The 26,941-nt window shown below is 42.0% G+C and overlaps 2 protein-coding genes across 2 annotated transcripts; one reads left to right on the top strand and one right to left on the bottom strand.

The window, feature by feature from the left end:
- Positions 1 to 704: 704 nt before the first annotated feature.
- On the bottom strand, positions 705 to 18,679 carry SCO1 (synthesis of cytochrome C oxidase 1). The gene is made up of 6 exons (XM_020888543.2): positions 18,360 to 18,679; positions 17,068 to 17,158; positions 14,297 to 14,494; positions 13,496 to 13,588; positions 8,797 to 8,912; positions 705 to 3,764 (listed from the first exon to the last, which is right to left on the bottom strand). Exons 1-6 carry the CDS (start codon positions 18,642 to 18,644, stop codon positions 3,627 to 3,629), a joined length of 921 nt encoding a protein of 306 aa, XP_020744202.1. The 5' UTR covers positions 18,645 to 18,679; the 3' UTR covers positions 705 to 3,626.
- Positions 18,680 to 18,722: 43 nt separating this feature from the next.
- On the top strand, positions 18,723 to 26,155 carry ADPRM (ADP-ribose/CDP-alcohol diphosphatase, manganese dependent). Its single transcript, XM_020888544.2, has 4 exons — positions 18,723 to 18,806; positions 20,813 to 21,430; positions 22,288 to 22,404; positions 25,457 to 26,155. The coding sequence occupies exons 2-4, from the start codon at positions 20,830 to 20,832 to the stop codon at positions 25,750 to 25,752; spliced, it is 1,014 nt and encodes a 337-aa protein (XP_020744203.2). The 5' UTR covers positions 18,723 to 18,806; positions 20,813 to 20,829; the 3' UTR covers positions 25,753 to 26,155.
- The last annotated feature ends 786 nt before the right edge of the window (positions 26,156 to 26,941 follow it).

Here is a 26,941-nt window from a genome sequence, read left to right on the forward strand (position 1 = left end):
CGAGGGGGCTATTTTGGGCTACCTTTGATATTTGCCAAATTCAATAATATAACTATAGAAAAAATGTAACAAAAATAACAGTATGTAAAAAACTTTAGTGGCACATTTACTAGTTTGTGTTCATAACTGGAGCCTGAGAACACAGCCCAAGTGGGTCCTTAGTATTCCGGAATGATACCCAGCCAACATTTAACAGCAGCTGCCTTTGAGGATGGTGGGGAAGTGCTATCTAGAGGCTTAAGCTTGACCTTGACCTGTTAACGTTTTTTAAAGGAACACGTTGGTGGATTTCTGGTACAAAGACTAAGTTTGAAGATTCAAAGGAAATGCATCTAAAGTTTCCTGGTGGGGGAACAATGCTGACTTAAACATTTCAACTTTTCTGAATATTATAAATGTTTATGTTGTAATCATGGAAAGACAAATAAACTTTAAAATATAGTCTTAAAATGAATAGAAAACCCCTAGGTTCTAAAGGGGAACATCTGGCTAAAGAGGTTATTAACTGTACTTCATTAATAGGAATAACCGCCCATATCTCTACAGAGTAATGTAACTCAGAACCACAAGTAAAATGTATGAGCTCAATGGATGAAGAATGCTTGTGTGACTGGTCTTTCAAAGGGTAGCTCTCTCGCACATACACACACTCACACAACTTAAACTGTGCTATATGCAAAAATAAGACATTATTTACAGCAGTATTGGTGATCTGAAAATTTTAATTTCTTTTAACCTTATATTTAAAAACAATTTTACAATCTCTTATGCAGATATTCACAAATTCAAACCACTCACTGGGTTCACATTAGCTGTCAATCCACACAGGCTTTTTACTGATATTCAGCGAGTCTCGGCTCTTACACCTGACATATCAGTGAGTGCACCGACAGCCAGGTGCACACAGTACTTTCGGGCCTGCTGCATGGACAGGATTCTTATAATTTTCAAATAAATGCCATTTCTTAAAATATTAATTCCCGTGAAGAGATCAGTGAAAACACAACCCATCCAGGTCTAGTTTGCAAGTGGTACTTTCTTGAGAGGCAGCCTTGATTTTAATTTCCTGAGGCTTACAAAGAACAGGTGCCCCATGGGCACAGTGTACCCTTTTCCCGCATCAGCTTTTGTTTGGCCCCCATGAGCACCCCAGGCTTCCCTTGTGGCTCAGCTGGTAAAAAATCCACCTGCAATGCAGAAGACCTGGGTTTGATCCCTGGGTTGGGAAGATCCCCTGGAGAAGGCAAAGGTTACACACTCCAGTATTCTGGCCTGGAGAATTACATGGACTTTTGGGGTTGCAAAGAGTTGGACACAACTGAACGACTTTCACTTTCATAAGCACCTCACAGCCCTGGGACAGGCAGGGACCTGACCACAAACTGGGACCCAACTTCAAATGCAGATTCAAGAGTGAGGCCAGCACCTAATCCCTGGGAGTGTCCCCTCCTGGGTGGAGATATTTGGACGTCATCTCTGAGGTCCTCTGCCCAACTTCTAAGCCTTTAAACTCGACACTGGAATGAAGAGCAAATAAAAGGTCTTTTTCAAAAGCTTCTGTTCCTTTTCTGGATCATGACACAGGCTCTAACCTGCAACAGCTGAGAATGAAGACTGAATTTTCTCCGGCATAAGCTGCTGCAAAGTGATCCGCACAAATGTTCTGTGGCTTAAAACAGATCATTTTTAAATGTCTGGCATTTCAGACACTTAAGATCTTCTTTGTTATGTGAAACTAGGCTTTTACTAGGGCTTCCACTGTGGTTCAAAGTGTAAAGAATCTGCCTGCAATGCACGAGACCCAGGTTCTTTTAAGTTTCTCACCTTCTTGACAAGGTTCCTAGGAAAGTCATCCCAAACCAATGACTTCTGCCTGCATTTAGGTTTATGTAAACTAAATCTGGGTAGCTTTGTATTATGGAGCCAAAAGGGAGAATGGCACTGTGGCAGTCCACTAGGCACTGTCACAAAGCATGGCAGTCCCAGCTCTTGAACAACAGACGCTCACTGTCTCATAGCTCTGGCAGCCAGAAGTCCCTGATCAAGGGGTGGGCAGGGCTTGTTTCTGAAGGCCTCTCTCCGTGTCTTCACATGGTCTTCTCTTGGCCTGTGTCCCAATCTCTTCTCATAAGAACAACAGGGATGTTGGATGAGGGCCCACCTGAAAGGCCTCATTTTAACTTTTGAGAGACCCTGTCTCCTCACAGTCTCATTCTGAGGCACTGCAGTTAGAACTTCAATGAGCACATGAATCCAGGGGATACAGTTCAGCCCAGAACCGCTCCAGAGTTTGACTTTCTTCACACCCCTTCACGTAAATATCTGTAGTAGGCTTAACATAAGTATTGAGAAGAGGATTTAAAAACCAGAAGATAGAGCCATGTCACTTGCACAGAACTGATGTGAAGGGAAAGTCCATGTCTGAGGAGGCACCACACCTGTCAGGGTGTGTGGAGACTGGCAAAGGCTCTGGCAGCAGCTTCAGGTGGAGAACGGTGTTAAGACAGTCAAGTCCAGATTCCAGGGAAGTTAACTTCTGCAACAAAAGCCAGCGTCTCCCTTAATGGCTGTGACTCCAGCACTTTGTGGATGGACATGCCAAAGATGAGCAGAGTCCTCGCCCAGATCCAAACCTGCCTTCCCTACATCCCCCTACCCCCCAAAACAGCCTCTTGAGGCCCCGGTCCCCCGCCATTGCATTAGAGGAACCTGGGCGGCAGGTGTGGACGCAGCCTCTGCATCCTTCTGCAGCTCACTGAACCCAGCCCTGGGCCCAGGCGCCTGCACTCTAACAAGTACCTACCTACCAGCCCCAAGAGCTGTAAGCTGTCATCTCTGCACCCATGAGAAAGGCCATGCTTGTCCAAGCTGCAAAGCTGAGCACACCTTTATCTCAAACAAGTGCAGTCTAGCACAGGCAGGCGGGTACTCTGTACACACTCATGGTCCATTATCCCCACACCCTCCGGTAGGTCCCTAGAAGCCCCACACATCATACTGCTAAAAATCACAAGAAAGATCCCCAGGGAACCTGCCTGATCTAATAGTTTGTCCCAAACAACAGATTCCCTCTCTATGAGTAAAATCAGCACCTGCTGACGGGGGATCACACTGCCAACAATGACAATGATTCTCATTCACAAAGACTATACTAATGCCTTCAAGCATAAAGATTAATTACGAATGTCAGAGAGCCTGATCTGATTGCGTCAGCCACCTCAAAGAGGAAAGCAAGCGACAATCCTCCTGGAAATTCATACCACCTGTCTGAGCAAGACCTCAAGACTCTGGAGAGGCAACCACGTGACCAGAGGGCCCCACTCAAGTGGGGAGATGCCTGGGGTTCGTCTTTTCCAGCTGTATCCTTCCCTGAGGTCCAGTCCACTGGTTTTAAGACAACTGGGTTCTCTGGTCTGAAGGCCACAAGTTGGGAGACTTTTGGTTGTAATCTTTACAGTTCCAAGAATTCATCCTTGATGAACCCAAGCGTAACATGCCCTGTACAAAATTTATTTTCTCTCCTGGTATGAAGGCCTTTCTGCAGGCTGCATGTATGTACTGGCTCCTACGGGAGATGAAGTCCTTTCGCTTTGGCAGGAGGATAGAGCATGGCCATGCTGTGTTAGTTATTGGCTCTTTTTCCTGTGTGTCCTCATGTGTGCAGCAATTGAACCAGCTATTTCTGCATTCCTCTTGTTCTGGCCAAAATAATCTAGAAATTCACCATCTGGTCCAATCAAGTACATTATGATTGTATGATCCACCTGCAGAGAAAAGGGGAAAAGGAAGGAAGACAAAAAGTTCACCAAAATAAGCTCCTTACTGTACTGAATAAATACAGCAGGTAAGATGCTAACCTCTGCAGCATTTCTATTATTTATGGAATGGGCCTAAGTCTATTACGGTCAATTCACAACCACAAATTATCTAAAATCTTTGTTTCAGAAATTTGCCCTGACTATTGCTTTGACACATCAAGCAAGAACTTGGAATTCTTTCAGTTCAATCCTTAACACACTCATCTACAGAATTCTAAGGGAAGAACACACTTCTAAGAAATGGTTGCTGCTGGCCTTCACAAAGCAGCCAAAGCTGTGGATCACCGATGCCCACTTGGAAAGAGTCCATGTTTATGAGTAAAATATTTTATCTGACCCCTTAACCACATCATAAAAGAGATATCACATGGGGTTAAAAGTGTTGGTGAGAAATTACTTATTAAGTTCTTGGGTATGTTCTTTTATGTTTTTGGAAGAACTGGTTATCATTCATCACATCCTAAATTCTACTTACCATGCTTTATGAGAAAAAACCCAGAACACTAACCACTAAACACATAATATATATAAATTCCAACACAGTATTTAGCTCTGATATTAGTGATTCAAAAGGAAACATGAAAATGAATGTTCTCTTCCCCTGGGAAGTGTTTACATTACACTGAACAATCTCACCTAAAGCGAATTCCTTGGGAGCCATCAACACTATACTTCCCAGGAGTCCCCTTAAATCCATTATCCACTTTCCTGGAAAAGTTCTTAAAGTGTTCCTAGCTTGACCTAAAGTCCAAACCAGCCATCAATGTTCTGAGTCATATGCTTCACAAATCCAAGGTTAAATGAGCAGAAGACTTCGCCCTTGGAATCCTTGGAATTTATTCCAGGCTTGACTGCTATTCGGCAAGACAAAGACAGGAATGTGATCACACATACCAGACTGGAGACACCCCAAATATACCCGGACACACAAGCTATGTCTGTGAAGCTGTCACAGACACTTTTACACACACACATTTGAAAAGAGAGAGCAAATGGAAAGAGTCACTAGCCTACTCACATCGGAAAGAATGCAGACCCGGGGGCTCAGACAGCTGCTGCTCTCAGGGGCCTGGGGATAACTCACCTCGGGAGGACAGGGACCTGCATTTCTCCAAACAGCTGACAGTCAGAATGAGGCATCTCCTGAAGCCCTACTCCACAGCTCACATCTCTTCTTTTTTCACCCCATTTCTTCCTTATTCCTACTCTTTCTATTCTGTTCTCTCTCCTCCTTAAGAAACCAGAATTTCAGCGTGTGTTTGGCTTAATTTTATGAGTATCCCTCATATAAACTACATTCTAACACAGAGTGAAAATACTGTTCCACCCAAACTGTCAGACTTGTCAGTGGCCACGTCTCAGTGTTCACTGAGGTTGTGGGCAGAGCAAATTAGCATGTTTCTACTGTAAAGTTCGAGTAGTTTCTAGTGCAGAGAAAGGACACTACCATCCACAGACAAGCACTTCCACATGTCATCTTAACCCAGGAGACAGGTATTATCTCCTCTGCAAGCGACAAACAGGCTCCAGGGGGCAAGTGACATAATTAGTAAGTGCCAGAGCAAGCTTAGAACCAGATCTACCCCATTCCAAACTCCATAATCTTTGGACTGTCCCACCACCGTCTGTACAGGGATGCTGGGGAGCAACCACACAGTGTTTCTAACATGCAAGTTTGCACACATACATACATGCTCCTTCAGACTCCCTAAGTTCTCCTCGGGGAGCACCACAGCCACCTGGTCCTGCTGGGTTCTCCAGACACACATTTATCAGTGTGCCAATACCCACCTACTTCTTTTTATGCAGAAGTGACAACACATTATGGGGCTTCCCTGGTGGCTTAGTGGTAAAGAACCCACCTGCCAATGCAGGAGATGCAGGTTTAATCACTGGGTTGGGAAGAGCCCCTGGAGAAGGAAACGGCAACTTACTCCAGTATTCCTGACTGGGAAAGCCTATGGACAGAGGAGCCTGGCGGGCTATAGTCCTTGGGGTTGCAAAGAGTCAGACACAACTGAGTAACCACTACCACATTATACTTGTTTTCCCACTTGGCAATATACTGGATGTTGTTCTGTATCAGCCCATGTATAGAAGCCTTTTAAATAATGGTTGCTTGGTTTTCAGTCTTTTACAAACAATGCTGTAGGTTATATCTGTAATGCAAATTCCAAAAAATAGGGTCTCTAATCTAAAAAGTATTTAAATGTTTTAAATGCTGATGATAATACAAATAGCCTTCTGAAGAGGGCGTATCAGCTGACTCCCATCAACAAGGCATGGAAGTGCCAGTGGGTCCGATTTCACTCACTGTAGTATTTTCTTTCCGTAAATAAGATCATGACAATATATTTGACCTTTCTGATCCAACAGGTGAAAGATGACATCACATTATACAACTCACACTTCTTTTATTAAGACTGAACATCTCAGGTTTGAAAGCCATGTGTATTGTTTTTCAAAAGTATTTTCTAACTAACACTTAGAAAATAATACAACATTACACATATCACACGATGGCTTGCACACTTAGCTGTCAGGAATGTGTAGCATGTTCAGGTTATGCACACTATGGGTCTGAGGATGCCACGAGCATTCAAAGCCAGAAGCTCCTCTCTGTTGCTACTGAGATTAAGAAAATCTCATTCCTTTACCTCTCCATCTTAAAGTACTCCCTCACTCCCTGCATGTTCTTAAATCTTAAGTTCCCCTACCATCTCCTCAAGGGACAGAATCACACTAGTATGAAAAAAAAACCAAGAAGCTGGACAATGTCTCCTCCTACTGGTTGATTTTGCAAGTGTATAGCAGTGAACTTGCTGATTCTTATCAAAACATTGCATTCTATTGTAGTAGATCAGTATTTATTTCTCAAAATGGGATCTCAGATGGGTTCTAGAGGGTTTAAGAAATCTCCACAAGATTTAAATATTCACATTTTAAAGATTAAAAGATTAACACCCATATTCTGGATTATCTGCATGGCTATCTTAGGGTTCAAATCTCAGTACCTGCGTTTGGTTTATGTTTATGAGCTCACTGGCACCTTGCCTTTCATGGCTGGTTATGGTCAGACTAGAAGTGATGCACTCTTACTAAGTGAAGACCAACCAGCTCAAAGGTTTCAAAGTATTCTTATCTGTCTGTCTGCCTATCTACCGGTCTACTGCACTGATCAACCTATGGGATCTTAGTTTCCCAACCAGGGACTGAACTCTGGCCCCTGCAATGAAACCGTGGAGTACTAACCACTGGACCACCACGGAATTCCCTCAAGGTGTTTTAAATAAAAAACAATGAGGGTCAGTTGACGATAGAGGTGGGTGTCTGACAGCAGTGTGACCCAAATCACATTCCTGTGGTGAGCAGTGCTCTGGGTTCAGCAAAGTAAATCTTAACATTAGCTGAATGATTTAACTGATTATTTTAGGTTGTTTGGTCTAATCTGTAAAATTTAACTTTAGAATTATGAGCTATAAGCACAAGACTAAGGAGTGTTAACTAGTTGACAACTGTGTGTATGTTTAATTTAATAAAGCTGTTCAACCCTGGAAGTCTGACTGACTAGCTCAAATGCTCCCACTATTATCATAAGCTAAGCTCAAAACCAGTCAGTACAACTCTCTTTTACAGAAAGGTAAAGAAATCTGAAAACCTCTCCTTTCTCCTCGGCTTCTTCTCTGCTCTTCTCATGCTATTAGTGTGACAAAAGGAAACCACAGTAGGTCCTTCTACTTCGCTTAAACTTAGAGTGTAAGAAAAAATGCTGATTTTTCTCTTTTTCTCCCATGAACTCAAGTTTCCCTAGGTCTATAGGCACCAGAACTAAAAATAAGATTACTATGTGGGTTTAGCAAAGGGACCAGAAACAGGCCTTTAATTTAGGCCAAAGGCTATGGGGCACCCACATGCTCCAGGTTCAGAGGTGGTGGGGAAATCACAGTGGGCTGCAGATGCAGCACCGCAGTGAGATGACCCCTCTGCAAACCCTCCTGGAAGCTGGCCATGGTGCTGCTGGCTCACCAGTGATTCAGGGTCCTGACTGTCTTTCTACAAAACCAGTCCTGCAGCTGGAAAGTCTCTTATGATTCATCACTTTGTCACAACAATATTACAGAGAAAATAGAGCATGACAACTCAGGAAAAATCTTGAAATAATACTAAAATACAATGTAAGCTCTTCATGGGATAGGGAAGTACGTCCACGTTGGGAAGGAAACTGGGTGGGTAGGGGTGGTGCTTATGCTTCACTGAGAAACCACTGACAAGAAGAGGAACAAGGTGACTCAGACTCCTGGGTACTGCTGATGAATGTGAAGACAGCTCTCTAACCTAAGAGCTGCAGAAGAATCACCTAATAGAATTTGTTCTCCATTTTTAAAAAGCATATTAAACACCTAATTATGCAGAGCATAGTAGTTGCAAACACAACTAAACACAAAATAATGTAAATGTATATAGTTGGTATGAAAAGAAATCTTATAAAAAGTCTAACTGCCTGTGGCTTTCTTTTCTCTTGGTTTTCAGAATTCTTACTCACTCAAACCCAAAAATGCAGGTCCCTAAGGCCTAACACTGCTTATCAAAAGGAGCATATTTCTTAAGCCTCTTCATTAGGGGGCAGAGAGAACCAATACAGTGTTTATAAACTAAAAATGAGCTTTGCCCAAAATGATTATTTTATACTCTAGTGAATTTAAGATATCCCAGATTTTAATATACTGCTCTATGATTTTATGTGCCATGAGAAAAATGGGCAATTAAACTATTAGAACAAAAAATATAAATTACTCATCCTTCAAAAACTATATACGCTTTTCTATCCTCTCAAGCATCCCTAATTATTAAGGAATTTGCTATCATCTCAGATTATTTACCATTTTCATTTTGCTTTTAAAGCCAGTTGTCATGGAAAGCTTGTAAATGTCTGAGACCTGGGAGCCCGCCCAGGTGTTGAAACTGAGCAGTTACTTACTATGTAGTCCTCATCTTCGTCCTTGGGGCCAGGGCTGTAATATACTCTGAATGCTCTGGCTACTTGATCGATCTCTTCTTTTGTGCCAGTCAAGCCAATCAGTTTGGGAGAAAATTCTAAATAAAAAATGAGAAAGACAGTGAAAAAGAAGAGGCAAAAAACCAACCATCCCTACTTCAAAAAACAGTTATAAAACTACTGCTACTTTCTTCCTGTGAGTCCCTAAACAGTTTTTCATGTTTCAAAGAAGAAGAAATTCATCTAAAACAAAGGAAAATGTTCCTCTGTGATATATGTCACATTCACCAAGACAGACCACACTGGAATTAAACCAGAGATCAATAGCAGAAAGATATCTGGAAAATCCCCAAAACACATGGAAATTAAACACATTTCTAAATAACACATGGGCCAAAGAAAAAAATCTCAAGAGAAATTTAAAAATTAAAATGGAAGCACAACTTATTGAATGCATATAGTAAAAAAGAAGACATAAAACCTATAAGTTTCTACCTTAGGATCTAGAAAGAGAGCAAATTAAATCCAAAGTATACAGAAGAGAATTAGAGCAGAAATCAATGAAACTTGAAACAGGGTATTAATAGAGAAGAGCAATGAAACCAAAAAAAGTTCTTGATAATGTATGTCAAAGCCTTTCATAACTATCTAATAAAGCTAGAAGCAGTGTATTCTAATTATTTATGTCTTATCTTTTGTTAATTTAGTTGTTTTTAAACATTTCTGTGTAGTTCTGAGATATGCTGAAGTTTAAAGATATTCTTACGAATTAAGCATCACAGTTTTCAATTGCATCATACGAGAAAAAACTTGGCTGATTAGTTCATGCCAGGTCAAAATACCTGTGCCTCATTTTCCACCACATAATCTCACAGCATGCATTTGCTATTAAGTTTTTGGAATTTGTATAAGTAAGCTGGAGAAGTCACTTACAACACCTGGATTCATCAGACCACTGAGCTGAGTCCGGCATTTAACAGCAGCACTTTCTTTCAAAGGGAGAGGAAGCCCATTATCATTCTCTGATCTAATTCATTCTAAATAGGAAAATCTGCTCAAAAACTGAAACAGCAAGGTGGTTTTTTGTCTTGCTTTCTCATTCTCTGAGTAAATGAAGAGAAGGTAAGTGAAGCCTGAACAAGCTTCACATCCAAACCTTTTAAAACTATTGCTGAAAACTCCAATAATTTTCTAAATACCAACTTAAATAAATACTTAAAATTCTCCCCAAATGCAACTAGAAATGGTATCATCATCAACCACTGTACTTGCTAATGAAGAATATTACCATAGGGTTTTGGTATTTCCGTTAGCAACTCAAACAAACATCTACTTATTTGGGGATTTGGTTTGGTTGATATGTGATGATAAGCAGAAGTCAGTATGACACATATTTAAATTTGAGATCATTTATTACCCAATGAGTTATACCTGCTTTTAACTGCTTTAAAAAAAAATAACAATGCTATTGTTCCAATTTCTGACAAAACTGTAAGCTGTGGATATAAATTCTGCTTATATGTAATAAAAATTCTAAAACTTCAATGAGAAAACAAACCTTTGTAACCTTGGGTTAGGCAAGTATTTGTCACAGATGAAACCAAAAAAAAAAAAAATCTATTAATACAAAAGAACAAATAAATGGAACTTCTCCAAAATGGCAAGTGTGAGGTGAAAAGTTAAAATCATTCAGTTATGTCTGTGGATATACAGTCCATGGAATTCTCTAGGCCAGCATACTGGAGTGGGTAGCCTTTCCCTTCTCCAGGGGATCTTCCGAACCCAGGTCTCCCACATTGTAGGTGGATTCTTTGCCAGCAGACTCACAAGGGAAGCCCTCCAAAATGGAAACTGCTCTTCAAAATACATGGCTGACATGACAAGCCACAGGCTAAGAGGAAATATCAGCAAATCATGCACCTGATAAAAGACTTTTATCAGGAATATAAATAATAAACAAATACTTAAGTAAAATAAAACAGCTCCATAAAAATGGGAAAAAGATGTAGAAACACTTTACCAAAGACATAAGGATGGCAAGTAACAGCATGAAAAGATGATTAATATGAAAAGTTATCAAGGGAAATGCTTTATTAAAACCACAATGAGACACCACTAACACACCTACTGAAGTGGCTAAAATTAAAAAGACTGACCCTACCAAGTGTGGCAAGGATATGGAGGAGCTGGAGCTCTCATATGGTGCCAGTGGGAGTGTAAAAATGCACAACCACTTTGCAAAAAAGTCTGTCAGCTTCTTAAAAAGTTAAGAACTCACCTATTACATGACCTAGCCACTTCACTCCCAGGTATTTACTCAAGGGCAAAGAAAGCACACATCCACACAAAGACGTGCACGAGTGCTCTCAACAGCTTTATTTGTAAGAGTCAGAGACTGGAAATAACTCCAATGTCCATCAATGGGATACTACTGAACAATAATAATGAATAAACTATTGATACAGACCATAACATGGATGAATCTCAACATAATTATACTGAAGGTGTGTGTCTGTGTGTGACTCTTTGTGACCCCATGGGGTGTAGCCCACCAGAGTCCTCCATCCATGGGATTTTCCAGGCAAGAATACTGGAGTGGGTTGCCATTTCCTTCCTCAGGGATCGAACCCAGGTCTCCTGCACTGTAGGCTGACTCTTTACTGTCTGAGCCAACATGGATGAATCTCAGCATAATTATACTGAAGGAAGTCATTAAAAAAACAGCACATACTGTATAATCCCATTTACATAAACTTATAAATTTGCAAACTAATGTGAATCGACAGAAAGCAGATAAGTGGTTGCCTGGAGATAGGAGGTAGGTGCAAGGGAGAGACATGAATAGCAAGGGCACGTGGAAGCTGATGGGGGTGATGGATACGTTCACTTGGTGTCCTGAGTTCTTACATGTGTCAAAAGGAATACACTATGCTGTACTTTTTTTATATATCAACCATCTCTCATTACACGTTAAATAATAAAATATACAGCAGGTCTTACATAAAACACATTTGAAAATAACTCAAAGCTCTCGAGGATATGTATTAGGTGTCATATAATAAAAATAATTAGAAACTATTCATTAGTCCTTCTGATTAGTAGCTTAAATCAATTTCACCATAATTAAAATCAAAATTCCTGATTTTTAAGCACTCCTGTTCCACACACTAGTAAAACAACAAAACCTGTCTGATCAGATTTTTACTCATTATTATTATTTTTTGCTTCCAGTGTTTAATTACATGAATTTTAACAAGTTATTCTTTTCTTTCCTTTTACATATTCTTTCTTACTTGAATTATATTTAATTGAATTATGGTTGATTTATAATACTGTGTTCTCATCACCTTTTTTAGCTGAAAAAACCTGAATTCAGAGAAATTATCCAAACTCATAAGAAATTAAATTTTCACCCTTAATTCTACCATAATTTCTGGCCTTTAAAAGTACCTTCTAATAGGCTTTAAGTACATATTCAGATATTTGAACTGAAATTCTTTCTTAAAACAGCTATGTGTTTATCATTTATACTTTAGATTTATAAAATACACACTGAGTTCAAAAATGTGTTTATATTTAGTTATTTTTCTTTAATCTCCCAATGAACATACTCCCAGAATGCATGTTTGCCCTAATTTTACGAAAGGGAGAGTGAGGTTCTGAGCTGGAATTAGAAGCAATTCACTTCAGTTCAGTTCAATAGCTCAGTCATGTCTGACTCTTCACAACCCCATGGACTACAGCAAGGCTTTTCTGTTCATCACCAACTCCCAGAGTTTCCTCAAACTCATGTCCATCGAGTCGGTGATGTCATTCAACCATCTCATCCTCTGTTGTCCCCTTCTCCTCCTGCCTTCAATCTTTCCCAGCATCAGGGTCTTTTCCAATGAGTCGGCTCTTCACCTCAGGTGGCCAAAGTATTGGAGTTTCAGCTTCTGCATCAGTCTTTCCAAGGAATATTCAGGACTGATTTCCTTTAGGATAGACTAGTTGGATCACCTTGCAGTCCAAGGGACTCTCAAGAGTCTTCTCCAACACCACAGTTCAAAAGCATCAATTCTTCGGCACTCAGCTTTCTTTGTAGTCCAACTCTCACCTCCATACATGACTACTGGAAAAACTATAGCTTTGACTAGATGGACCTTTGTTGGCAAAGTAATGTCTCAGCTTGTTAATATGCAGTTCAGGATGGTCACAGCTTTTCTTCCAAGGAGTAAGCATCTTTTAACTTCATGGCTACAGTCACCATCTGCAGTGATTCTGGAGCCAAAGAAAATAAAGTCTATCACTGTTTCCATTGTTTCCCCATCTATTTGCCATGAAATGATGGGACTAGATGCCATGATCTTAGTTTTCTGAATGTTGAATTTTAAGCCAACTTTTCCACTCTCCTCTTTCATTTCATCAAGAGGCTCCTGATGAATTGCTCAGAAGCAATTATGTCCTCTCAAGGCTCTCTCTTTCCTTTTTGATATATAAAGGCCAAGTTCAACCCTTCCCCTGTGACAAAATAATTTACTTAACAGCCAGAGTCACACTTCTGAGCCACTTTCTATCCATCTGTACAAGTGATGGCACCACTCATCCCTGTATCTCACAAGGCACTGCAAAGTTCGAGTGAGCTGATCTTTCAAAAACTCTAAGCACTAAACAGACGTAAAGTATTGGAAATAAAACATACCTTTTACGTAATTGGCGATGGCTTCTTTTGTGTCCCTCTCTGGGTCAATAGTGATGAAAAGCGGAGTTAAATTTGGCAGAGTTGGAATACTGTCTGAAAGAAAGTTCTCATTAGTCATTATTCACATTCTAAGGGAGAAGACAAGTAGCAATTACAGCAGTGTGCAGCACAGCAAGGTGGTCAGGCAACACAGAGGGACCGCTGACACCGATGGGGCAGGGAGTGGAGCCGCAGGAAGTCCAGGTACACACATGTCTGTGGTGTAGTCAGATACACATCCTAGTAAACACCCGCACCACTGCGGACGTGCTGTTACTTAGAATCACATCATGTGGACATCCTGTCTTCTAATCCAATCCAGTGTTTGTAGGATTCCCTGGCCCCGCCTCCCCCCACAACCATTTCTCAAGTGCCAGGAAACTGCTAATAAGGTCTGAATATCCTGGAACAATTCATTTCCTAGTCTAACCAGCAGTCACTAGGGGAAAGGAAATGGTACGGTCAGTGACGAAAGGCGACAAAAAGCAAGGGACACAAAGCAGAATTAAGGGAGACCCAGACCACACCAACATTTTTAAGCAATCTAATATTTAGCATCAAAACAAACTTCCTCTTTGGTGGAGAATAAGGTCACAGGAATCACAGCCACTAACAAGTCCAACTGAGATTAACTGAGATTATATGTTCTCACAAACTGAATGAGTAATTAAAACCCTCCACCTACCAGTAACAAAAAGCATAGTAACCTTAAGGGCATCAAGTAAACATGTACTTTTTTACAGAATGAGACAGCTTTCTTACCTATTTCATCCACGACTTGAATCATTTTTTCTAGTTCTTCGGGACAGATATCAGGACAATGAGTAAAACCAAAATAAATCAATACCCATTGACCCAGGTAGTCCTTATCAGTTTTGGGTTCACCAGTATGAGTTGTGAGGGAAAATGGGCCCCCAAGTAAAGGCTTTCCAATGCTTCGTTGCCGTTCCTTCTCTAGTTCTTAAAAAAACACAAACAGAAGGAGAGGAAAAAAAAGTCAATCTAACCACAGGTACTCAAATGCCTGATCTATGTTTCACACTATATTAATGACTGAGGGCACAAAATGTGGAAGAAATAGCCTGTTTCCAAGAAGCTTAAAAAAAAATCTTTTAGGAGAAATAACTAAAAAGTAAAATGAAATGAAATGCTATTGTACATAATAGGGACTATAAGAAAAAAAAAAAGCAGTAAAAAAATTTTTCTTCCTCTTCCAGAACAATCCAGTCCTTAGCCATTAGGTGTGGCCCTGATGGAGTGGAGGAGGGACACAGCAGAACAGAATGTCTGAGCCCAAGTGGGAGAGGTGGGTGGGCTAGCAGTGATGTTGGAGCCTGAGTGTGCAGGAGGGCAGCTGCATGGGGAGAGGACAGCAGAAATGTGACCTTAGTTACATACAGGGGCCTGATCAAATAAGTAAATATATTAAACATAACTGTTAAATGGAAAAGGAGTTAGAACAATGGAAAGAGACAGTAGAACAAAGCTTGAAGTACTGGAAAGAAATGGGAGGTAGCATATGAACTTATGGTTTCAATACATATAGATATAGAAATAAATATAGCTATAAAGATGTACATCTCTTTCCTAGCTCTGTCCACTGGAAGGATGCAGGAGCGGATACACCCTAATAGCAATGAACTCATATCCTGACTTCCAAATATCATCATCTTCCACTAAAAGGAAATGAGGCTCTTTAGGGAAATGGCTGGTACCAGGGTTAGGGCAGAGAAAGTACACGATCCTAGAATATTCTACCGCACTAGAATTAAGGATGAACTCAAGAGAATACTGAAGGACTTTTGGAAGGAAATAACAGCCTATTCAAAGGAACTCCCATTGACCAATCTGGGATAATGGCAGCATCAAACTAAAGAGAATAATGGACTTGCAAGAAAATCATAAGTCCACACTGACATAAATACATAAATTGAATTTGATGGGGAACAGAATATTTACATACATAAATGGACATCACAAAACACACAATTACATCTTCAGTAGAGAAAAGTGACAGATACCACCTTAATCAAGTGATCAGACTGAACTTTATTAGTAATGGGACAAATTGAAATCATGTGACACCTGATTAAATGCAACAAGAACACAGCATCCTCAATCTAATCAGGAGAAAATACCAGAAAAACCCAAACTAAGAGACAGTCTACAAAATAACTGGCCTTAAATCTTCCAAGCTGTCAAGGTCATGAAAGTCAGGCAAAGGCTGCAAAACTGTTACAGATTGAAGGAGAACAAGGAGAGAACTAGCTATGAGATGTAGTTCTACACTGGATCCTTCTGCTGTAAAAGGAGGGCAACAGTTGGGACTTCCCTGGCAGTCCAGAGGTTAAGACTCTGTGCGCTTCCACTGCAGGGAGTGAGGGCTCAAGCCCTAGCAGGGGAACAAAGATCCCATGAGGAACGGCCAAAAAATGTTTACAAAATAAAAGGAGGGTATCATATGCAAAACTTGAACAAGATCTGAAGATTGAACAATAGTAATTTTCTGATTTTGTTGATTGTATTGTGGTCACGTTGAAGAATGTCCTTGTTTGTAGAAAATACACAATACAGTATTTAGAGATGATGAGGCATCATGTCAGCAAATACTCATTTCTAACACTGTTTCATAATACAAGTTTTTACAAAACAAGATTATTAACAGAAGGTGGAAACTGCAACTAAAGTCAAAAGAAGCTTGTGTTTTCTAGAACTATCTCTACTATCACTTTCCTAGTTTGTCAAGTTTGTTTCATTTTGAAACTGAAGCAACTTAAGTGCATATTAAAATATGAAAATCGTAATTAGCAAAACACTGCTTGCTACATGAAAGAAATATATCTGTGTATCAATATGGTGCTTATATTCCTAAGGTTCTAAAGCCTACAAATTCTCACTCCCAGATATAAACATTATCCTTTGTATAATGGCATCAAAAGATACTCTCTAAAGAATCAAAACAGAGTTAAGTGATACTTCAAGGATTCCCTAGAAGCTTCTAAAACAAACCTTAAAAGTCCTGAAATATTTACTAAAATATAAAGTTCTTGTAAACAATTTCTAAACTCTGAGTGTTAATCCAGAGCAGCTCCTGGCATTCCCACACCAGGTTCTCATTCACTTCCCTCTGGCCTGGCAGAACCTCATCAAGTGAAACCCTTTACTTCTGTGTTTCATTGTCGTGTGCGCCTCAATGGCTGGACCGCACTTTAGTCATCTTTGTACCCTCTAGACTTCTTACCATCTACACCCTGTCTACAGTAAGTCTTTTCACACAGTTAGACAGTCTGCCCTGAACAGAAAGGACAGTGGAAAAACAGATGAAACCCAAATAAAGTTTGTAGTATAGTGAATAGTCATGGTTATACAAGATGTTAACATTAAGTGAAGATACGTGAAAGATACGTGGGAATTCTGTCATTTTTACAACTCTACCATAAACAAAATTATTTCAAGATACAAAGCTTAACACCAACACCACCAGGATGCTAGGAAGGGTTACATTAAGAGCTCACTGGATGGCATCTACTTACTCTCCGTCTTTTCTTTCTTGAAGTACTTCATTCCGGCCAATAAAGCTCCTCCAATAGCAAATGTGACGGCTAAAGACTTCCAGGAAACAGGCTACTGGGGCAGAGATTTCAAAATTAAAAATATTAGTAAAGTGCATTTAATTACACTACATTTATTACAGTAGTTTCTAAAATACATACACAGAGGCCTTGATCTTGTTAAACATGCAGGATGTTTCACAGTACCTTGGGATGAAAAAATACAGTTGCAGCTGAGCTCCTAACACAATTACTAAGGCACGTCTTTTCAAGGGAACGTCCCCTAAATCAATTTCTGTTCACTTGAAAACAGGACCCAAGGCTCAAGCACCATGACTGTTACCACGTGGGACCAAGATCCCAACTGCTGATTTAAAAATCAGTTAATCACCTGCTTGTGCGGATACTGAGAAATAAACCAAATAAATTTGGGAGGTGAACTGAAATCTGGTTTCCAGAAGTAACAAAGCCAAAGTAGAAAAGACTTAAAAGTGGAACTTCTTGCAAATGGCATCATTATTTCTTTGTACTTTCTTCCAAGTCCCGCGATAAGTAAAATAACTCATTGATCTTCCCCCAGCTCCAATAACCACTTCTCTTACTTATCACTACAGCCTAGTGGCTCCTAAGTTTTTTTGGGGTCCTAGAATCCAGGAAAAACCAAAGGGAAAAAGGCATACCTAGCACGCAACCATGACGCACATTTGCTCAGTATCAGCATACAACACAACAAGCCTCTGAAGGGAGAGTCGAGTGACAAATTATAAAAACGTTAACTCTTTGATTATGGCAAACTTACAGTTGAGACCCCTTGAAAAAACCTGAAACTTATTTTCTTCGCGCAATAAAGAAATAAAATCCAAGTCCGGTATCTTTCTTTAACGCTGAAAGTGAAAGTCGCTCAGTCATGTACGACTCTTTGAGACCCCATGGACTATATAGTCCATGGAATTCTGCAGGCCAGAATACTGGAGTGGGTAGCCTTTCCCTTCTCCAGGGGATCTTCCCAACCCAGGTTCGAACCCAGGTCTCCCGCATTGCAGACGGATTCTTTACCAGCTGAGCAACAAGGGAAGCCCCTTTAATGACCGGGGTACGTGCAAAACGGAGGGGAACGCGGGATGAGATTCTGTGACTCAGGTGAGCAGGCTGAGTGGAGGTCAACCTGAGGCCAGGTAGAGTGATTTCTAAGGTCATGACCAAGTGGTATGGGAAGGGCGCAGGGCTGACTGACAGCCGAGACTAGTAAAGGCAAAGCTCTGGTATGTACTCACCCCGGGCTTCGAGGGGCGCGTGGGGTCTCTGCTGCCCTTCCGTCCCGGTCCTGACGACCCGGGCGGGGGCGGCATTGCAGTGCTGAGGGGGCGGCTCCACAGGCAGCAGGCAGCGAGCCCCGAGGCCCGCCATGCCCCCTCTGGCCTCGCGCAGAGCCGCCCCAACAAGACCCTCGCGGTCCCCTTCCCTGGGCCCCAAACCCCGAATCCGTGAGGAAAGAAACTCCAAAGTTGGCGGCCTGGAAGCCGCATTACCCGGCCGGGCGCGAGCGACAGCCCCGCCATGAGCTCGAGAGACCGCGCCTCCTTTGGCCCGCCCCTCGACTTCCGGCGCCGTTTACCCCCTCCTCCGGAAGTGAGGGAGAGCCGCTCTTTCCGCTGGGCTCGATGGTGACGCGGTAGCCCATCCGGTAGCCAGGGAGCATTTCGCCGAGGAGCCGGCGCGCGGTAGGTGGTTCCTCGCGGACGGAGGCGGGGCGGACCGGGCTGGGCGGGGGTTTCGCGAGCCGGGCCGACCGGGTAGACGGCCGGGCTCGCGGGATGGGGCAGGTGCGGGAGAAGGGGGCAGCCTCCGGGGCTGGGCTCCGTGGCGGGTCGTGGGCCGTGAGGCCTGAGTACAGCTCGGGGACCCCAGGCTTCGGCGACTGCAGCCGCTGCTCCTCCCCCGGCGCCCCCAGCCTTGGAAAAGATAAACGGCGCCGGGAGACGGGCGGGACCGGGCAGCCCCCGTCCCCACCCTGTCGGGCGCCCTCGGCCAGCCCAGACAGGAGGCCGGTCGTTGACCGCTTTGCACCCATTGCACTTGAAATACTGTTTGACTTTAAAAAGAAAAAAAAATTAAGATATTTGAGTAGTGCAGGGTGACAAGGACTAGTCAAGTATGACTTATATTCCCAAGTTACAAGGGATCGAACTACAAATAACGGCACTGTACGGAGTAGTGTTTGTTCTGTGTTGTATCCCAGCCCTGGACTTGGTCCCTCTGGGCTCCGCGATTGATACAAGCCTGTATTTATTTAAGCCCACTACTAATGAGGGGTGTCTTCCATGGTAGCTCAGAGGGTAAAGAATCTGTCAGCTATGCAAGTGACCGGGGTTGGATCCCTGTGTCGGGAAGATCCCCTGGAGATCCCCAGTATTCGTGCCTGGAGAATTCCATGGACAGAGGAGCCTGGTGGGCTACAATCCATGGGGTCACAAAGAGTCAGACATGACTGAGCGACTGACACTAATGAGGGGGGAGCACTCATAGGTTTATTTTTCATTCCTTGCGAAAATTTAACTCGCGTTCAATTCTGTCTTGCCTTTGCTTCAACATCTGCTGTCTTAGTCTTACTCTTCTCCATCTCTGAGGTGGATTTGCAAACTATAGGAAAAAAAAAAGACACGAGAAACCGGCCTTCTTACTTCCTTAACTTTGGATCCCACTCCTACGGGGGATTTTTTTTTTCCCCCTGGGTTTCTACTGAGCAAAAGCATCTGGCAAAGGTGACCCTGGGACATGATATTTTCTATGAACTGGCATCTTTAGCTAGTGTGTTCCTCTGCTTGCTAACCAGGAAGTTGGTGGTCTGCTATTACCCATGTTTCTTGATTCCAGAATTATGCTAGAATTCTCTAGAATATCTGCTGGAAGTAAATATTTGCTTAGCACGTCAAGTCATTTTTAATTGAACAAATTTTTCTGTCTTGAACTTGCCTATGGTTAAGGTTCCTCCCCCACCCCATGTCTCTGTTTCCCCAGGGAGAAGTTACTCCTCCAATCAACAAAAAGACATGAAAGTTCCTTGCTTATTCAGGCAGTGAGCATATAAAATGCTGTTCACCTCTTTGCTCAGTTGTAGGTTAACTGATCAGACAGCCGTCAGATAGATTAAAATTGAATTCAATGTTTTTTCAGCTGATCTGTTAACTTTTATTTGTAGAGTGATTCTTCTAATGGCTTGTTCTGTGTTTGTTTACTAAAGTGTTTTTATACAACTTCTTCATATTAAATTTACAATGTTAAATAAAATAGTAACTTCTAAAACAGTTCCTGACTGAAAGTAGGTGTCCTGAGCTTTTGGTAGAATTATTTGGTGTCTGTGGAAGAAGGGCATGTGTGTGTGTTTAAAATTAGTGTATATTTATTAAAAATTACAGATTATACCAAACTTGAATTTGACTTCACAGGAACTTGAATGCCTGTTCATTAATATGTTAATACCCTTTTGTTAATTGTTGCTCTTCTGCAGAAGAGAGGTTATCTATTTTACAGGTGAGGAAGCAGAAGCATTTTGAGGATTTGATAATTTGGACTTAACCCATCAGACTTTAAAGCCCATGCATGTTTCTCTACCTAGCTACCTAGTAGATTGAGTATTAAGTTTAATATTCATCTTGGCATTTTCTTCAGTCCAGTAGGAAATTAAGACATTTATAACATAGTTACCTTTTTCATCTTCTTTATTTAGAAAGCTATTTGGAGGTTATGGATTATAAGCCTGAACCTGAACCCCTCAATGAGAGCTCAGAACTTCTCTTCTCCTTTGGAGTGATAGCAGATATTCAATATGCTGATTTGGAAGATGGCTATAATTTCCAGGGAAACAGACGGAGGTACTACAGACACAGTCTTCTTCACTTACAGGGTGCTATCGAACACTGGAATAAAGAAAGCAGTCGGCCCCGCTGTGTACTTCAGCTTGGAGACATCATTGACGGATACAATGCGCAGTACAAAGCATCAGAAAAGTCACTGGAGCGCGTCATGAACACATTCCAAATGCTAAAAGTCCCTGTTCATCACACGTGGGGAAACCATGAATTCTATAATTTCAGCAGAGACTATTTAACAAACTCCAAACTTAACACAAAGTTTCTGGAAGACCAGATTGCCCACCATCCTGAGACTGTGCCCTCGGAGGATTATTACGCGTATCATTTTGTGCCATTCCCTAAATTCCGCTTCATTTTACTCGATGCTTATGACATGAGTGTTTTGGGCGTGGATCAGTCTTCTCCAAAATACCAGCAGTGTCTGAAGATACTGAGGGAGCACAACCCAAATACGGAACTGAATAGTCCTCAAGGTGAATTATTCCTTTGAGCTGAGAATCTAATACATTGTCTTTAAATTCTTCAGCTACCTTTTATTCAGCAGGAAGATGGATGATTAAGGTAAAAGTATACTGTCCTGTTGTTCAGGGTCAGGATTTCTCACTCGTCTCAAGGCACATGGAGTGGTGGCAGTTGGTTCAAGATACATTTGTGCAGTAGATATCTGAGGGCCTAATATTCTGGCCGGGCACTTTCACTAGGGCACTTCTTCAGAGCTATAGGCAGTACTGACAGCACCACTTTTTTGTGGACAGAGTGGAGGAAGCAAGAGAAGAAAGTGTACAGGACAGATAATAAATGAAAGAGAAGTGATAAACGCCACCAAGAAAATAGAGTATAATATTACAGAAAAGGACTAGAGGTACCATTGTAGTTATTGGCCAGAAATAGCCTCTCTATGGAGAAAAGCATTTCAGCTGAAACCTGAGTGAGAAGGAGTTATCATTCTTGGAAAGAGTGGGTGGAGCACAGCGTTCAAGACAAAAACAAACAGAGATGCAAAGCAGAGTAAGACCTTGTTAGTGAAGAACACACAAGGGTCTGGGGGTGAAAGTGACTTTATAGTGACTCAGTGGACATGAAAACAGTCTGTTTTGTATTCAGTGTAAAAAGGGAGGAAGGGAAGTAAGCAGAGGAGTATTGAGGTCAGGAGTAAGACACAGCGTGATTTACATTGCTGTAAATTCTTTTAGTTCCCTATTTTAAGTCTACTGCTGCCGAGTATTCCTGAAGAAAAAAGCACGAGTCTCCCCTATGGTAGCTAAGTTTGGATGCCCAAGTGAGAGAAGTGTTGATATTTGACGGGTATAAATGACTGGATTCGTTTCAGGACTTCGTGAGCCCCAGTTTGTCCAGTTTAATGGTGGATTTAGCCAAGAACAGCTGAACTGGCTGAACGAAGTTCTTACATTCTCGGACAGAAACCAAGAAAAGGTGGTGATTGTGAGTAAGTATTTAAATGATTCCGTTACACTAGCATTTTAGAGAATGGGTTTAGTCAAAGCATACTAACAATATTTAATATTGAGATGTCTCTTTTTTATAAAATAAAAGCTCAGTTTAAAATTCTTTGTTAAGAAACAATCTGAATAGAAAATTAATGTTCAAGAATTGTAAAATAAAAAGGAGAAAAACATATATTAGAGATTGTGATTTGGCCTTTTAGGTTTCAAAGTAGAATTTCCCCAAATGGGATCAATTTGTGTAGCAGTGTGTGTAAGTGAAGAATTCCAGTCGGGCCCCGGCCCATGTGTCAGCCTCAGGAGTCCTCCTGGTGAGTGCAGTGGTCTCTGCTGCCCACTGAAAGCAAAGCTGGAGTCCCAGGAGACCAGTGTGAGAGGATCATCTGGCAGGGCTGCAACTAAATCCTCCATGTGGTTACAAGGAAATAAGTGTGTTGTTTTCATTTAGAGTCATTTTTCACGGCATACTGCCATCAGAGATCATAGGAATCTGGAGGTGCTTAAAGTACACTCAGATGTAGATGTTTGTGGATGCTTATGCACACACACGTACACACACAAATGAACTGAATATGGGTTGCGGGAAGTCTGGTGTACGTGGTGTGGGGGCTGAGATTAGTTCTCCTGTTTAAAATTGACATGGCAAAAAAAATAAAATAAAATTGATGTGGCCTGAAGATTGGACTGAGGGGCACGGGGATGGCACACCCTTCTGGCTCTCGTTTCTGTGACCCATGTGCTCTGGACAAATGCTCAATGTACACACTGCAGTTTTCTTATGTTGTATCAAATGAAACTGTGAACATGAAGTCCTTTTGAAAGTGACAGGCTTTCAGATAATTGGTAATATAAAATTATATCCAGGGAATTCCCTGGTGGTCCAGTGGCTAGGACTTAGCGCTTTTCACTACTGAAGCCTGGGTTCTACTATCCCTGGTTGGGGAACTAAAATCCTGCAAGCCATGTGGGGCAGCCAAAAAATAAATTATATTTCTGTAAATCAGTTTTTACTTCTCTTTCACTGACATGATAAGATGATGCATGAGATGGTGTTTTATTCTTAAATTTTATTCAGAATAAAATGTTTCTAGAATATCAAATGTCATTCAAGGCTTGGAAAATTAAATAAAATTAAATAAGGTGCCCTCAAGGGTGATAGCCCTGCTGTGACACTGTTCGGCTTGCAATAATTGGTCTCCAGAATGGGATACTTCTTGTCTCTGCTTCTTGGTTTTTGCTGCCAAAATGTACCTGTTAACTTTACCTGTACTGAATGTACAAAATGCACCTGTACTGAATGCTCTGATCTCTTTGAACCCAAAGAGATTGAACCACGTAGCTCACGGCGTGCAGCTGCTGAGACGAGCCCCCTTTGTCGTCTCTCCCTCTGTATTCCTGTTTCTTTGCCCTTCTCTCAGTGCACCTGTCTGCATTAGCTTCTTGATGGGTTTCTTCCATTTTGCTGTCAGCTCAGAGGCCAGGTAAACAAACCTGTAATAACTGAGTGCCTTGGGTTTTCTTAAGCAAAGTTTAAAATGGCTAATAGACATTTTGTTTCTTCACTTTCATTTTGGCAACTCAGTGGTATTTGGCCTTCTCAAGTTTTGGCTATTCAGTTGGAACGATGGAATTGCTATTAGCGGAGATATGGAACACGGCAGTAGGAGGGGTTTCGGAGGAAGAATTCAGGAGTTCAGGTTTGAAAATATATTTCAAGTGTCAGGTGCCTCTTGGACATCAGGAGAGAGATTGAGAGAACATGTGGACATACTTGTCAGAAACTTGGAATCGAAGTTTGGACTGGATATCTCAATGTGAAAGTTGAAAGAATAGAGCTGATGTTTAAAATCATAAATTATTAAGAGATCACTATGCTATTAGGTGTAAATAGTGTTGTGTATCCTGAGGACCAAGCATTCAGGCAGCCCAGAATAGGACCCAGAGAAGTGAGAATGCAGTAAAGGAGGGTGAGTATCAGAAGCTGTCAAGGTTGGGAGAAGAGTAGGGGGATGGCGGTGTTCTGGAGCCAAGTATTTCAAGGAGAAGGGAGCAACTGATTGTGTCAGACACCACTGGGACTTGATAGATGTCCAGCATAACATTGGGTCTAGAAAGTCCCATGGCCTCCTTGGACTCTCAGCCCTTATCACAGCTTGAAGAGGGGTGGTGGTGATGGTGTGTGTGTGTGTCTGTGTATGTCTGTGTGCTAACCCTCGGTTACCGCCTCCCCCTTTTATTTTCTAATAGTTTTTAAGTAGAATAAAAATATTCAGAATAAAATTTCAGAATAAAAATAAACGGTAACAGAGAAAAAAGGAAAGTGATTTACTGGGAAGAAGTGAAGACCATCGAGCTATAGCACCCATACTTGGGCATGAAACCGTACCTGCTATGTGATGTGGCCTCACACGTGTCTTGGCATCAAGAATTTGAAGTTCTGCCTCTGTCTCATGGGGAAGCTAGTGTGACTGTTCCCTGTTCTAACTTAGTTTTCTCGTGTAAAGTGGCTGTGACCATCACGACCTCCTGGAAGTGTTTAAAGTGGCACAAGTCAGTTCTTTATAAAACATCGAGTATTTATATGAATGACGCATAATCCATGGGCGCCTCCCTAGACTGTTCTGTTACTTAGCAGTAGCTCATTCTATGTGTGTAACACTCATATACACATAGGAAAGTTGACAAGACTGGATTCCAGTATGGCATCTGCCTGGCCTGTGGCTGCCTTTGCTGACCGCCCTGCCCAGGTCTGTCTCCCCTGGTGGTTGTGCCTCTTGAGACCCTGAGGCCGTAGATCTCTGATTTCTGCCTGTATAGCGGCTGCTGTCCCCTTGGGTGTGAGCCGTCTCCCCCTTTTTCATGCTCCAGAGATGTGGCTGTCGAGTATCTAGTGTTTTGCGTATGTTGGTTTTCTGTGCTCTCAGTCCAGGAAGAGTAGCAGTACATATTTTCTTTTCCCTGAGTACTCGTTGTTAGCCTGTTTTTCGTGAAAGAGGTCTTTCTTGATTGGTTCATAACTCTTCTTCTCTTAAACAGGCCATCTGCCCATTTACCCCGAGGCCTCTGACAGTGTGTGCCTGGCCTGGAATTACAGAGACGCCCTGGCAGTCATTTGGTCTCACAAGTGTGTGGTGTGCTTCTTCGCCGGCCACACTCACGACGGCGGCTACTCTGAGGACCCTTTCGGTGTGCACCACGTCAACATAGAAGGGGTTATCGAAACAGCCCCGGACAGCCAGGCCTTTGGCACCGTTCACGTCTATCCTGACAGAATGATGTTGGAAGGGGGGGGCAGAGTTCCAGACAGAACTATGAGTTACAGGAAGGAATAAGCCTTCCTTCCGTTTTTTGTCTGATTTTATTTGTTTACTTTTATAGGAAGAGACTGACTTGGCTTGTGGTTTTGTTTGCTCCCCATTCCCCAAGCCTCAGTCTCATTATTTAGGATTCTATTTGCATAACAAATAGCCATAAATGGCTTCAATGTGTGTTAGCTCATAAGATACTCTGAAGTGTCATTTTTGGGTAATATATCCCATGCTGAAAATTGGAAAGAAGATGAATGAAAGTAGCGTGAGAAAACCAGGTAGGAGACTGAGGTGGAAGGTGGATATACTCCTCAAAACAGACACTATTTAGCCTTACCTGAGATGTTTTTTACTTTTTACAAGGAGAATGTATTCATTCACTGTGTTAGCCATGTAACTTAAAATTCACAATAAAAAAGTAAAATAAGCCCAGGTAAACTTTTTCCATTTACCCAGCTGTGTGAATGAGCTGTGGACATTTTTTGCTTATAGTACTCATCATATTTGTACTTTTATGGGTTTATGCTCCTGTTTTGTAAGCCAAAAAGATCACCAATCACCTCACAGGTGAACGAATGGCACCTCTGTTCACACAGGTAGATGTGTGGTCTCCTTGCACACCTCCTGTGATTTCAGCCAAAGCAGGACTCTGCCTGTCTGGGCCCCAAGCCGGTGCTGGGTGAGACTGTAGTAGGTAAATGAATTTACCCCTGACTCCTTTCATAGACAAGTGGGGCTTGTTTAACTGAGTTGTCATATATTCTGAGGCTTATTTGCAAAAACATTTACTCAATGGCAGATGAGGACTGTTCAAGTGTAGAGAAAGTTTGATTCGGGGCCTAAAGAAGGGGACGACAAAAGCCAGGGCTAGTCAGTGTAGTGTGCCTGCTGAGTACCAAGGTACTGTGTGTCTCCACTGGCTGCTGTGACAAATTTCCCCAAACTCGGCGGCATAAACTGTGTGTGTGTGTTCTCTGACAGTTCCAGAGGTCATAAGTCTAGAAACATCTTCACCGGGCTGAGAGCACCATGTTGTCAGGGCCAGGGACTCTGGGGGATACTCTCTTTCCTGGCCATTTCCAGTTTCTAGAGCTGCGTGGCTTGCTGTCCTTGGCTCATGACCCCACCCTCTGCAGACAGCCTCACGGCTTTCTCCAGTCTCTTGCTGCTTTATTGTCACGTGCCTTTCTCCTCTTCTGTCTGTGTGGTCAGG

This window comes from Odocoileus virginianus, chromosome 17, assembly GCF_023699985.2.
Source record: "Odocoileus virginianus isolate 20LAN1187 ecotype Illinois chromosome 17, Ovbor_1.2, whole genome shotgun sequence".
Taxonomy (NCBI): domain Eukaryota; kingdom Metazoa; phylum Chordata; class Mammalia; order Artiodactyla; family Cervidae; genus Odocoileus; species Odocoileus virginianus.

Excerpts from the sequence above, each read along its gene's own strand:
- SCO1 (XM_020888543.2), bottom strand. The coding sequence starts at position 18,644 with ATGGCGGGGCTGTCGCTCGCGCCCGGCCGGGTAATGCGGCTTCCAGGC. Across the intron at positions 17,159-18,359 it reads CGCGCCCCTCGAAGCCCGGG|CCTGTTTCCTGGAAGTCTTT; the intron begins GTGAGTACATAC and ends CTGCCCCAGTAG. Across the intron at positions 3,765-8,796 it reads ACGAAGATGAGGACTACATA|GTGGATCATACAATCATAAT; the intron begins GTAAGTAACTGC and ends TTTTCTCTGCAG.
- ADPRM (XM_020888544.2), top strand. The coding sequence starts at position 20,830 with ATGGATTATAAGCCTGAACCTGAACCCCTCAATGAGAGCTCAGAACTT. Across the intron at positions 21,431-22,287 it reads GGAACTGAATAGTCCTCAAG|GACTTCGTGAGCCCCAGTTT; the intron begins GTGAATTATTCC and ends GATTCGTTTCAG. Across the intron at positions 22,405-25,456 it reads AGAAAAGGTGGTGATTGTGA|GCCATCTGCCCATTTACCCC; the intron begins GTAAGTATTTAA and ends TCTCTTAAACAG.